We start from the raw sequence: 13978 nt of genomic DNA, 5'->3' as shown, positions 1-13978 counted from the left end.
GTATACATATATACATGAATGTGTATTATTTTGAGCGATGTCTCTTAGGGGTCCCCAATGTAGTGTGCATGATGAAGTTAGAATTTTCCTGCATATGTAAGTAATTGAAAGGACAATGCTGCAGAGACTCAAAACTAAGCTTTTAATACACCAACAGACACTGTCGTAACATGCACTATAATAAATCTAGTAACAACATTTTTATATATTAAAAAAAAAAAAAAAAGAGTCTGAGCGTCTTTTGTATATGTAAAAGAAAAAGACGGGAAAAATCAGGTGTCCCCAATCAGGCGTCGTCCGGCTTGTCTGCGGGCGGTCCGCACGGCTGGAGCATCTTCTCCATAAGGTTGAAGCGGACTCTGGCTTTGCTCTCGTTCTCGGCCACGGAGAAGTAGTTGAGCAGGTCAAAGTGGCCCATGTAGGAGCAGTGCGAGTCTCGGTGCTGGTTTACAAGCCATTCCCACTTGCTGGTGTCGGCGTGGCCGGTGCCGATGTACTTGGACTGGAGGTGCTCCAGCTGGCTGTGGATGTTGTAGCGGTCCGTCATCCTGGAAAGAAAGGTAAGGTAACGCGCACTTTCGGTAAATGGAGATTACATTTGGAGCTAATGATGAGGCTAACCACTATAGTTTTCGATTGTAGCAGTAAAGCTAACTATGCTAATAGTAGCATAACGCAAACTATAGTTTTTGATTGTGGCAGTAAAGCTAACTATGCTAATAGTAGCATTACGCAAACAAGCAGTAATGGATGGAATAGGATCGCATGCCAAGCTAGTGTAATTGATTTCAAGTGAAGCGAACAATCATGAACATGCTATAACTAACTATTATTGATGTGTTATGAAGTAGAGTTCTTTGTTTGCATTAAACTTACTTAAAGATTGCTTGGTGAAGCTAACTTTGCCGACTGCTTTCCAATGATAGCCGCCTATACACTTCCGCAGTGTCCGCTCGAAAATTGGTTCCGACTCGAAACAAGCGACTGATTTTTTATTTTATATTTGTCTCAAAGCCAATTTCAATCAACGTTTTAAATGTTATTGTGAGGTTATATAATAATGATAATAATAATAATTATTAATATATAATCAGTATCATTATTATTATGATGTATAATAACAATATTACTAATAATAACACTAATGATCATAAAAATAAGGCTTATGTGAAATAACCGAAGCATTAGAAAATATCCGTTTTTCATTTTGAAAGGGTCAATAGATGTCTTGCCACTGCAGTACATCAGAATCTTCCTCAAATTACACAGTGACAAACTATAACTTTAAACATGAATTGCATTCAACTATGTGTCTATGTCAGTGTATGCGTTTGTGCATGTCAGAATCAGAATCAACTTTATTGTTTTAACTCGCGAAAGCACCTTGACATCGTGAAGAAGCTAAAGATGAGCATGCTGTCGCTACGGTAACCGCATCCAGTATCTGTCACGCTGCAGCTGCACCAAAATGTCATGTGGGAGGGATTTCAGCCCTCTCCTATCTGTGTTCTTCTTTGAGTTTTATTAATTATATCAAAATGTGTGACTGTTTTGTGAGAGTTTGTTCCTTTGCAATAGCAAAGAAATAGTTTTTGTAAATTCCAATAAGGAAAGGACTGTATGTTAGTGATACTGCTTCTGCCGCCTTTCATCCTGAGGCATGGGTGCCATTACAACTCCTGATAGGATCATTACAGTGAGAGGAGCAGGATAATAAGACAACTGTGGCTGAAACCTTCTCATTGTCACCAACAATGTTCTCATCGCTGCAGGAGATTTAGGAAAAGCAACATGCATCCCCGGCAAATGTCACCCGAGGTGGCCATCTGTCTGGATGCCGCATGTTGTTGAAATGGGTCCCCCGGAACGAGCGCACTTTGTCATTATCGATTAGCTCTTTGTGAGGATTTTGTGCGGGAAAAGACAAATAGTGAAAAAAGGATCAAACTGAGAAACGACTTTATTGCATTTCTATAGGGAAGCCGTGCTACTCGATTGGCGGAGCCACACTTTAGGAGATTGACGTTTAAATACAGAAATGAAAAGAGAGGAGCAGGTCTTCCACGTGCCTACTGGCAAAATGAACTTCAATTTGCGGAGGAGATGTCTCAGTCCCATAAAATGAGAGGAAAGATGATTCAATCATGATTCACGTTGCAATGCTTTTGATGTCCGCCCAAAACTAAATACGTAAAAGGAAAGCAACAGGATCACATTATTCTTTTCCTTTCTGTGTATGATTGATTGTGAATCATATTCAGAAGCCCTGTCTCCATTTTCCATTTCCTTTCATTATGTTGGCCCTGTCTCCATTTTCCATTTCCTTTCATCGCGTTGCACTTGTTTAGCCTCATTCGTGGAACTTAGAAACAAAGGACCATTACCAATGCTCGGATAAATAAATGGGCCCTCTAAAATGAGTCGAGAAATGCAATCAATCGAGTTTATGTTGCGAGTATACCCAATGATGTCACAGAGAGCAAGTAAATGTGACTCAGCGGATTTTAGGAGCTTTAGCACCCACCCGCTTAATGACGATAATAAATCCAAACTATCCGATTTAACGAGTAAGTTAGCTAACAGCTAGCAAGCTATTGTGCTAGCCGCTAGTCAACTCATCTACTCCATCTCTCGATCTGTCTGGGAATTATTATTCCCCCACAAACTTATTTTCTTTCCTCCTAACAACTAGAAGGCACGTTCACCGCAACAAATGTTTGGAGAATTCCAAGCGGACGTTTAGAGCGGGAAGCGTGAAAGCCCAACCACGATGACTTTAATGACTTTTGGGGGCAATCTGCGCGAGTGTGAAATGATGGCATGCGCCTGGAGAGTTCTGTCCAAAGAGCAGAGCAACAAACGTTCACTGTTTGTGCAAATATGTCATATTTATTGATGTCAGAGTGCTGACAGATATACGTTCTTGTCGTTGTGTGCAGTTGATTGATTGGTCAATCTTTTGAAGAATGTCTTCTTTATTCTATGGGTGAAGGCAGTTGATAAGAATGGGATTAATAAACTCCACGATTGGATTCCAAGATCATATCACCCAGCCCTGGGCGAGTTATCTTCTCACATTTCATCTTTGCCATCAATTCTCACCAAAAACTCGATTTTCCCTTATCGACATTGTCTTCAATCCCGTCTGGCCATGAAACTCAGCTTTTGACAGTGTAAGACATAAATTCCTTCATCAAAAAGAAAGCGAAATAATGTCCCTTTAGGTGAAAGCATGACGGACGAGGTGCATTTACAGCCTCGACCGTCCGCCGCCACGACAAGTCCGCTATTGAACTTTTCAATGTGCTCCCCTGCAAACATCAGCTTGATTTCTTTTGGGGTTTTTTTTCTGAAAGAAAATACACATTCTCCACTTTTATCATTTTAAAAAGGGTCTCTAAATCAGAATTTATGGCATCAGCAAATCCACTTGTAAGCCGGCCACCACAATTTGTCTGCAGAGGTTCCATGTCAAATCTCATTTATTTCTTGTTGCACTGAAAACTTTGCCAAAGTTTTTTCCTTTGTGTGTCACAATCCGTTTTGCTAACAGTAATAACTAAAGAACCTTGGAAAATGTACGTTCGTGTAAATGTTGAAGAACAGACATTGAAATAATAATCTATGGAATTAAATCATCACATCACAAACGATAAGAGCTGAAGATGAACTAACCTCTTGTTGAATTAAACCCTAGTTTGAAGGATTTTAAATGTCTGATTTGCTTTGCATTTTCTACTCTTCATATGATTTTTTTTATGGAAATACTTGCAATACGATGCCAAATTAGATGTCCTGTAAAAGTGAATTTCATGTCTACTAACAAATTGTCATGTAATCATCGTTGTGGTTGGACAAAGCAGCAAAGTCCAACAAACTTTTATTGTAATTTCAAATGTATACACATTTACACAACGCCAGAGGGATCTATACAATACATACAAGACAATAACAGCAAGGACATTCGTATGTTTATATATTATTTATATGACTTATTTATTTATATTATTTGTGCGTTTTATCAATATACAATTTGAATATACAGCAAGGACATTAATGTATTTATATATTAATTGTGAGTTTTATCAATATACAATTTGAAGAACAGTTGATATGACACAGTAGAAGGACGATGCACTTTCGTTCTAGACTAAATCTTAGTCCTTGCTCGGTCTCAGTGGCTCAATTTATCTTTGTATTGAAAATAAAATGGCGGCACACGGAATATCGAGTTTTACAACGACAGTGGAAAAGACAGCTGGCGAGCGCAGCGCTCGGCCCTTGAATCGAGTCGCGTAAGATGATCTAACAATGGCACCGCGGTGTTCTTTCATTAAGTTTCGGTGCGTTGTCGCCAACATTTATTTTCCCACAGAGTCACATTCGTTTGCCGTCGCAAGATGGCGTTTCTGATGGTGATACAGCACAGTCGTTTCAATTCCTCCCAATGCGTTTGGGTTCGAAGGCATCATAGACGTGAAAGGGAGTAGCTTGAAGTTGTAGAGAGAGAAAGTATTTTCCTGCTATACCAAATATGGTTTCACACAGAAATCTGTCCATCCTCATTTTTTGTCAACCAGGCAAGAAAACGTAAGACAGACACCAAAGCAATAGCAGCAGCAATACGTACAGCAGAGAACATTCCCGTGTTGAAAATACATCGAGTGAGCCTCCGACATGGCCGCCAGGCCGGTGCCGTTAAAATGTGTAAATTAACGGGGCGGCGGCGTCATAAACACACATCGTTAGATCCCCTTTATAGTTTAAGAGACGATGTCCAGAGCCCGTCTGCCGTCTCAGTCCAGGCACAGGTTGGAAACCTATCAGTTTGTGTGTGTGTGTGTGTGTGTGCAAGTGAGCGTGTAACAGATAAAATCAACAATTTGCCGCCGTGCAAACATCAAGCAGCCAGGAAAATAAGCATGTGACTGCTGCTGCAGAAAATGGGCCAAAAAGCATTTCCGGGGTCAGAACATTAGGTGCGGCAACTCAATGAAAATCAATTGAGCTCGTTCTAGATATTTACTTTGACGAGCTATCAATAATAATGATAATAATAATAATAATCTCATCAGCATTCTTTTTGTTCATGCTGCACACACACTTGATTTCCAATTGGTCCTGCGCCATTTGCCGACTTGTAACGTTTTGCCTCGCCGTCTGTGTGTAGGTGTGTATCGGCTCGAGTGCGTTCGTAATCAGAGCCCTGTGGTGACTTGGGTGACTTCCGAGATGAGGTCGTCGTTGGCGCCGCCACCTTGGCAGTGGTAGTCAACGGACTCCTCCTCCACGGCTAGTCATACCTATCGACAGACACAAAATGGCCGCCGCTTTAAAGCACCTTCAAGTAACAGCATCGTTCCCAAAACGAATGTGGTTATTTATATTTGTATTTATCTATTTGTCGTGCTAGCATTATTGTTAGCTGTGTGTAGCTTGAAATTGAATGCAAACTCGATTTTTGCTACAGCAACATAGGACTTGGGGAGCTGACTAGCTCCACCATACCTGCTGATTGGACCTGTCTCCCGACTGTGCGGTGTTGGGCTCGCGCTGTGGGGCCTTGCGTCCGACCACGCCCACCCGGGTGGAGTTCTGCATCTCCATTAGCGAGGGGCTCGATGAGCAGAACTCGCGGAAACAGCGCTTGAAGTTCTCGTCCAGATAGCCGTAAAGCACCGGGTTCAGACTGCTGCAAGTGTGCAACATGAGTCCATAAATGGCGTCCATAAATGGCGTCCATAAATGGCGTCCATAAATGGCGGCATGGCATTGGCGGGTTTAGTGGCCGGTACCTGTTGGTGTAGCCCAGGGCGATGCAAAAGTGCCAGGTGACGGTCTGCAAGGTGGAGCTGGAGATGTTGATCAGGGCGATAATGATGACAAAGATGTGGATGGGCGTCCAGCACACGATGAAGACGGCCACCACCACCAGCACCATGCGGGTGATGCGACGCAGGTTTCGGTCTTTCTCCTGGCACCAAATGACACCAATTAGCATCGTAACGTTTGAAACCTTTCCCGCATATTTTGTTTCTGTCACTGCAAAGTGAATATTTACAAAATCAATATGGTTGCCACTTGATTCTACTTAGCTTTTTTTTTTTTTTTTTTTTAATTAAGATCACAATGGAGCACAGCTCCTTGAAATCAATTAGGACTTTATCTCATGCATTCTAACAAGCGAGCGGCCAGGGCACCTGCGAGCCTGACAGCATGCGCACGCTTTTGAGGCGCAGCACCATCAGGCCGTAGCACACGGTGATGATGAGCACGGGCATGACGAAGGCAAAGATGAACACGCAGATCTTGAGCAGGATGTCCCAGTACCACGACGGGTGCGGGAAGATCAGCTTGCAGTCCACGATGCTCGAGGCTATAAAGTCCAAATCACAGGACATGTTGTTTGCTTTTCGTTTTGGCGCCATGTTTGTCCATCTGTTGGTTTGCTGTTTAGGACTAAAACTAGGCGGTCTTCTTCAGTGCAAAATAAAATGAGTTGAAGCCTCAAAAGATAAAAAGACACATTATTAGGGAGCCGTTTAGTCAAGTCAGACTCACGATTGACGACAGTGGAGGCCATGAACATGACGGGCAGGCCGATGGCGGACGACAGGATCCAGTTGCACACGTTGACGATCTTGGCGTTGCGGGGCGTTCGGAAGTCTAGCGCCTTGACCGGGTGGCACACGGCCACGTAGCGGTCGATGCTCATGGTGGTGAGCGTGAAGATGGACGTGAACATGTTGTAGTAGTCGATGGACATGACCATCTTGCACAGGATGTCGCCGAAGGGCCATGTGCCCATCAGGTAGTTGACGTTCTGGAAGGGCAGCGTGCTGGTGACCAGCGCGTCGGCCAGAGCCAGGTTGAAGATGTAGATGTTGGTGGCCGTCTTCATTTTAGTGTACCTGCCCGCAAACAAAATTGGAAATCAGAGTCTGCCTTGTTACTACGATGAGCCTGAATTACCAGGTTTTTAAGGGACCTAAGAAAGAGTTTTCTTTCAATTTCCTTTCCTACTGTTTGAAAGTGCACTCAAAAGTCTCATCTTGGGGTTTTTTAATAGCGAGAGTACAACAATTGCAGTTCCTCTTTCCATTCCAGGATTCTTTTTCGACGAAATGATGAAAAGCAAGAGAATTGTAGGTCTGGAGAGAGTGAGGAAAAACACTTTCAGAGGCGGCGGGTGTGAAAGAAAGATAAAGCTTTCGAATTTAACACTTCACGGCTTAAATAATGGTTTCATAACTGAGCCGTGGATGGATGGATGGATGGATGGATGTCTGCTGTATGCACACTTGTTCCATTTTTGCTCCTCTTATTTATTATGTTATTTGTTTATTTATTATTTATTCATCACTCTTATTTACTCATTGTTTGTGCCTTCTTGTTTTTATTTTTTTGTGTTGTTTACTTGTATGTATATTGTGTGCTATGTCTTGTCACCGTGGGATAGTGGGAACGTAATTTCGATTTCTTTGTGTGTCTTGGCATGTGAAGAAATTGACAATAAAGCAGACTTTGAGTTTGACTTTGATAGAAGTCTGTCTTCTCCTCCTTGTTTTTATATTCCCAATAATCCCAAATCCTCTTAACAAGTGTCCATGATGACGTTTGTTCATTAAATTCTAATTAACTGCAACACTGACAGCTTGCCAGGCTCGTCATTTCCCGGCTTTATTGGTCCGGGGACGGTTAGCCGAGTCGCGTGACACAGAGCGGCAGGAGGGATGTTTGTTTTTTTTTATGTGCCATTACGGGCCTCACCGTTCCAGATGAGCAATGTTCTGAAAAACTTTTAAGACTTCTTTTTCCCCCAGCAAGAACACTATTGATTTTAAGCAACGGGTCGATACAGGTCAGTACATGTTCATTTAAAACCTTGCGTGTGCCAAAATTTATCCTCCACTCTTTAACCTACAGATACACGATGTGCCATCAAATCAAAGGCCCAGTTGGTACTGAAGAGAGCCTTGACCCAAAAAGAGTTGGAAGATGAAATAAAGTGCCATATATTTATTTTTGCTGTGTATATTTTGCCTTAAAAGAGCTTACAAGTGGCGTCTTTTGGGCAAAATGCCACAACACAGCAGCGCTTCTTAACAGTGTCACACAGATGGAACGGCCAGCGTGGCTTATTTACTAAGGAAAGCCGCTTCGTTATTGAGTCCTCAAGTGTGAAATTAATTCTTAAGCCAGGGGCTGAGGCGAGCTCAAGCAAACGAACAAATAATTTAAGGACGGCGGTTAGAAAAGACAGAATATTTAGTTATTGTTTGTCTCGATGCCATCCAGCGTGAGATATTAATGCTCGGAGGAATTTGTTAACAAGCCAGAGAAAAATCCCAATAACAAACATTGTTAATAAATGAATACTCCTGGGTAGCGACGCTATGAAAATACGAGCACAATGAGCCAAATGATGGCATTACAAGTTTTGCCACTATATTGCGAAAACAAACGCGGGGGGTTTGCTAATGTCGCGGCACCAGTAACAACGTTAGGTACGCGTGCACACTAATTAGCCAAAGCAAGGATTATTTACGAGGGAGTTTGAATCATGGAGAGGAAAAACACCTTTACAAAAATAGAAACTCCCTTTGTAGCCTCATTAATGATAATATATGAGAAAAGAAAAAAAAACTATTCCGTTTTTTAATAACCTCTTTGGCTTTCAGAGTTTTTGAGTTTTTCTTTGCCCTCCTGGGAGTTTAAGATCAGGGGAGGTTTGAGAATAATTGTCAATTCTTTTTTTTTTGTATATCTGAAGCCCTTTGAGACTTGCCTGTGATTTAGGGCTATATAAATAAACTTGACTTGACTTGAGGACCTTCACATGAAGTCCCTTTGATTGACCTCGACGCGGATGCCATCATGGAGTAATTCCCACAAAGCCACTTGAGCACAACATCTTGCGGCGGCGCCCCATTAATCTAGCGAACTGCTGTTATGCAGCGAGCTAAACATCATTTGTCATGAGCCTGAGAAAGAGCGCTGCTGCTGCTGTTATCATATTTTCTCTCCGCCGCTAACAGTTTCCGCGCACCCCGAGCGGCTCTGACGGATCGTGGAGGTTCTGCGAGCCACGGGCCAACCGTGTAGGTTTCTATTTAATTCGTTATTGTCCCTTAAGTGACGAGATGTGCCCGGGTCCGAGGTATCTAATGAAAAAGTCAGCAAATTAGACAGTGTCCCATGCTGCGAAAAGCGATTTGTCGTTCCATTAGCATGTTTAGCGTATATAACATATGTGAGACGCCTTGTGTGGACAACAATGTTTCTGGAGTCGACGTTGCCACGCATGTGATCACGTTTTTTTTTTGCTTCTTAGCTCAAGCCTGAAGTGCTCACACTGACAGCTACATATTTCCTTTCGACAGTTCCAGCCAGAGAAAATCAGCCCTGCAGCATGACGCCGGCTACAAAACTCAAGCTTGGTTTCACTAAACCATAGCGAAATCTATCAAAAGCTCATTTCCGCCCAGCACTCATTGACGCCAAGCCCTAAATCAAAAGAATTGGCATGATCCGACACGGTTGGCCACGAATGGCTGAAACGCTGCCGAGCATTTTGCTACACTGCCCTCTTCCAAGCGAATAACTGAAATCGCAGTCAGTAGAAATCGCTGGGGAGTGCTTGTTGCCACGGTAACAAAGCGCACGTGAAGAAAACAGCTATAGGTTGTGCACCTTGACCTCCTACGATCGCTTCACGAGAATGACGCACACGAGTGGCGCAGATGAGGCTTTTTACTCTGGACAAAAACACGCGTCAGAGTCCTGGGTAGACTAATTTCCAAAATTGCTGATATAATTCTTCAAATTGTCTCCTGCTTTTGGCCCTTGTTGCTAGGCAGAACTCACACAGATCAGTCATAACAACAACAACTAATCCAAAAATGTATTTAGTGCAAAATTCGACAGAATTAGTCACATGAGCATCTTAATGGCACTTCCCATTAGAGCTTTGGCAACGATGTAGCGTGCCGCACGACACCGCTTTAGATGTTTTCCCAACAGCTGTGCTTTTAATCGACCACTCCCAAGAGAAGTAGGACCAGTGACACTGACTTCTTACTCCCACCGTGCGTTTGGAACTTTCAAACGGGATTATGACTGCAATAGCCGTCATATTTTAGACTTGCGCTAGACAGTGACGGCTCCACGATGATATTTCAGAAGTAACGAGGAGCTCAAGAATCTTGCACTCTTTCAAAATACTTTCCGCTGTTTCCATGGTAACAAGAAACCCCACGCCAAATTAGCACATAAGTAAATCAGATTTTTATATATCTATAGGTATACTCAAGGCTCACTCGCAAAGAAGTTTGCGGACGAGCACGAGAGGAAGTAGGAGGAGATGAAGAGCGAGAAGGCAATCGTTACTCTTTATGACCTGAGGGGTTGCCACGGGAACACCTTACTCACCCGCTTCCGTTTCAATATAATCTGGCCAAATTGCATCCGAGACCACTAGCATAAAAGTGAGGATGGAGAGCACATGACTTTTTTTTTTTTTTCTTTCATCCGAAGGAATTGTTGTCAATGGACCATTAGCGCTGTTAACACTGATTGTAGAAGAGCGTGAGAGAAAAAAGGACAAAGAGGATATGTCCCACATTAGCACACATCCTTTATTTATCGAATGCTGTAATGGGCGGGAAACCTTTTTGATGACTAAACTGCTGTGAGGATTCATGTGGACATGTGATCACTTTACAAAGTTGTTTGTGTCCAACTTTTCGTCTGGGGGCCCTGTTTTTTGGCTGGCTGGCGTGCAGCGTAAATCTGCGTGGCGGCAGATTACACCAAGTTAATTTGGCAGGTGCATGAGCTGCTGGTGAGGCAAATGTGTGTGGAAAGAAATTCTATATATATTATATAAAAGTCCCTATGCTTTTTATTCTTCACTCACCTTTTTCAGCTAAGTGAGGCGTCATGACGCAGCGCAAACAAAGCAGCGAGCCGTTTTAAGATAAAGCGAGCGCAGTGATGTTTGCAAACCCAGATGAGGATCTTGTAAAGCTTCTGACTTGTTGCAAAGCTCAGCAAAGCAGCTAAAGGATGAGGATGGAGGACATTTAGGAGGCCATCACTCAAGCCTTGTGGGAACACACTCAGGTCCGCCCACCTGCCACTCGACGCGCCCACCGCCATAATGAAAGAAGCGTTGGTGCGGATTCCAATCGACAACTGTGTGTGTGTTTGTGCGGAGACACATGGTGAAGTGTGTTCATGATAGCGGGAAAAGCTATCTGCCAACTTTATAGCCCAGCTAATGAAGTCGTAAACGTTCAAATGACATCCTATTTAAAAGAATACAATGGAACCTCTACAGGCAAAGTGTATTGACACTGAAATGATCTGTTTCACAATTGAACCGCGCTGGACATGTTTGAAGGAACATTTGAACCTCCCTAAGAGGCCAAAGAGGGACTTTGCTTTGGAAAAAAGTGTTATTGCGAAATGATAACTCACTGAACTGAGGTCTAGCACGTGATGTGGACTGTACAAAATGTGGTTGCTCGCTGAACTGAGCTTTTGGCAACACATCTTTTACTGAATAACTATAGCAAAAAAAATAAGCTCAAGTCATTTAAAAATGGACTCTTGCTGAGCGGAAGTTTAGTCTGTGACGTCAATTTGCGCGACTGCGAGAGTTGTCACTTTCGCCTTGGCGGAGGTCTGCCCCTTTGCGCTGCTTTAAAATGTGCAATTTTGACGACCCGCGTGTCCTCGAACCAGTAGCGAGGTCGCTGGCATGCTTCCCCGTCCTGTCGGCGCGCAACTCCCAGTGAGTTTTACGCATGAGCTTCAAACAAACAAGAGGAAGCGCACACTTTACGCGTTGGAAGTGACGCGCGCGCGCGTGCGTGCGTGTGCGTACCTGACGATGATATACATGACCAGCACGTTGCCCACTAGCCCCACCACGCACACGACGGAATAAACCGCCGTGATGACGATGGCGATGATGACCGGGTTGGCGTCGCTGTAGTCCGCTTCACCACCCGGGTCGCGCTCCCCGTCGCACCCGCTGCCGTTGGAGCACAAGCCGCTGTTGTTGTAAAAGGCGGCCATTTGGCTCCGGTAATCCGCATCTGAGAGGTTGCCTGATGCGCTTTCCATGGTTCTTAAAAAGAAGAGCGCAGAGTGGAGGAAGGGGAAAATGCTTGCGGTCCAAAGTGGAGGATGTGAGGGACTAAAGGGAAGAGGACTGGTTGGAGTGAGGCAGGCGGGGGTGGGGGTGGGGTGGGGGGAATAAAGGGAGAGATGCCCCCCCCCCCCCTTTGCGTCTTCTCTCCTTTTCTTTATTCAGGTTCTTCCCATCCTTGAATTTACTCTCACCTTCTTCTCAATAGAGTTTTATCCATATTTTGCATTTGCCTTCAATCTGAAATATAAGATGTCATATCAACTTTAACATGACCCAACACACATCGTAAATTCATTTGCCGCACTTGTGATTATTAGATTGATTTGTTGCTATCATGTCGGTTGTTTTCATTTGCCAGCCTGCACGCGGCGAGTGTGAGAATGCAGCCCGTAATGTAAATCCAATCGGGATCGATTCTAATCAAGATAATGTCCCTCCTTGCCCCATTACGAGGCACAAGAGTCCCAAACGGGGTGATGGGGACCTATTAAGTGCGCCGCAGGCATGTCTGCACCCGACCCGACAAGCGGCGCCAGTCCTCCGTGACATTGATGCATATTTACGCTTTGTCCAATTAAATTAAGACAAGCAAAACAAAGCTGATCGATTTCCGAGGTGAAAGTCAAAGCGGCAGCATGGATTGGAGCTGTCCCTTTCTTTTAAACAAGCTCCCTTGAATGCAAGTGCGCTTGATGGAGTGAATACTAAAAGGAGCCTGTCAGGGTGGAAATACAATTTCGTCACACTTGCACACTCACAGTCAAAGTGTAAATGCTAAAAATAATATTTTGAAATTTGACAGTAAAAGAGCTGTCAAAAATATTTTGACCAGCATTTGAACGTAAACACAGTAAACAAGAACCGCTGACCTTTTCAGAGATAGTTTCACCATCTAAAAAAAAAAAAAAAGGTGGGATTGGAGCTAATAAATAACTTTCAGAAGCTAGCTGCTTGATTTACTGACGCCTCGGAGCGAGAGGTTCCACTTAGTGGGACGGATTAGCTCCTGTCCTGTCGTGGCTGGGTGATTTTGAGCAGATTTAGAGCTTTTAATCAAAGAGAAGGACGGGGACCGTCGACATCGGCCATACGCTGTTAATACGCTTAATTGCGATGAATTCTATTCATTATGAACCACTTTTTCATTTCAGGGCAAAAAGAGACATCACAGCTATCTCATTTGGATCAAGTGGGGTCTTTCCATCCCCTGTTGCCGTGGCGACGCCTCCTTTAATAGTTGCAACGTGTGCTCCACAGGTAATCATTGTAATGTGTGTGCCATGTGGCATGATGCTTGTTAACTCGTCACAATAGTTAGCTCACCCTGTTATACCAGTATGCTGTAGTTAAGATCATTGTCTGACTGACAATAAATCAGTAAAGACTAAATCCAGTTTGTCTAATTGAGTGTGAGAAAAAGAGCTTTGGTTAATTAATCAACCAATTGGCCGTTTCCCTTCACCAATGTCACATTTTATAGTCACAATCGTTTTTTATCTAGTAGTTGATGTTTATTCAGTATGTGATAATCAAAAATATTATTTTTGATGGTCAGGTAATCGTTTAGACGCCTTTTTTTTTTTGACATTTGAAATTGTTCAAATTGTCAAAATTTCACCTCAACAATAAAGCGTGACAGATATTTGTAGTACTCCCAAAATTATATATAAAAAATTGATTTTGACATTCTTGTGCATAGGCCAGTAACACACCCAAAAACACACCTCATTATTTACCATCATGAAACAAAAACAAAAAAATTCTTTATCTCATCACGCTTTGTCATCCTGGCGCAGGTTCCTCTCTCGCTCCGCATTT

The 13978-nt window shown here is 43.3% G+C and overlaps 2 protein-coding genes across 2 annotated transcripts; both read right to left on the bottom strand.

Annotated features, from left to right (window-relative positions):
- Nucleotides 1-119: 119 nt before the first annotated feature.
- Nucleotides 120-971, bottom strand: sf3b5 (splicing factor 3b, subunit 5). The gene is made up of 2 exons (XM_061285815.1): nt 877-971; nt 120-548 (listed from the first exon to the last, which is right to left on the bottom strand). The coding sequence occupies exon 2, from the start codon at nt 545-547 to the stop codon at nt 287-289; it is 261 nt and encodes an 86-aa protein (XP_061141799.1). The 5' UTR covers nt 548; nt 877-971; the 3' UTR covers nt 120-286.
- Nucleotides 972-3895: 2924 nt separating this feature from the next.
- On the bottom strand, nt 3896-12194 carry oprm1 (opioid receptor, mu 1). Its single transcript, XM_061285814.1, has 6 exons — nt 11891-12194; nt 6562-6911; nt 6201-6376; nt 5796-5974; nt 5509-5692; nt 3896-5303 (listed from the first exon to the last, which is right to left on the bottom strand). The coding sequence occupies exons 1-6, from the start codon at nt 12130-12132 to the stop codon at nt 5298-5300; spliced, it is 1137 nt and encodes a 378-aa protein (XP_061141798.1). The 5' UTR covers nt 12133-12194; the 3' UTR covers nt 3896-5297.
- Nucleotides 12195-13978: the final 1784 nt, after the last annotated feature.

This window comes from Syngnathus typhle, linkage group LG8, assembly GCF_033458585.1.
Source record: "Syngnathus typhle isolate RoL2023-S1 ecotype Sweden linkage group LG8, RoL_Styp_1.0, whole genome shotgun sequence".
Lineage (NCBI taxonomy): Eukaryota > Metazoa > Chordata > Actinopteri > Syngnathiformes > Syngnathidae > Syngnathus > Syngnathus typhle.
Note: the sequence above shows the minus strand (reverse complement) of the source record. Positions and strands in the feature narration are given on the sequence as shown.

Excerpts from the sequence above, each read along its gene's own strand:
- sf3b5 (XM_061285815.1), bottom strand. The coding sequence starts at position 547 with ATGACGGACCGCTACAACATCCACAGCCAGCTGGAGCACCTCCAGTCC.
- oprm1 (XM_061285814.1), bottom strand. The coding sequence starts at position 12,132 with ATGGAAAGCGCATCAGGCAACCTCTCAGATGCGGATTACCGGAGCCAA. Across the intron at positions 6,377-6,561 it reads GGCCTCCACTGTCGTCAATC|CCTCGAGCATCGTGGACTGC; the intron begins GTGAGTCTGACT and ends TGGACTTTATAG. Across the intron at positions 5,975-6,200 it reads GCATGCTGTCAGGCTCGCAG|GAGAAAGACCGAAACCTGCG; the intron begins GTGCCCTGGCCG and ends ATTTGGTGCCAG.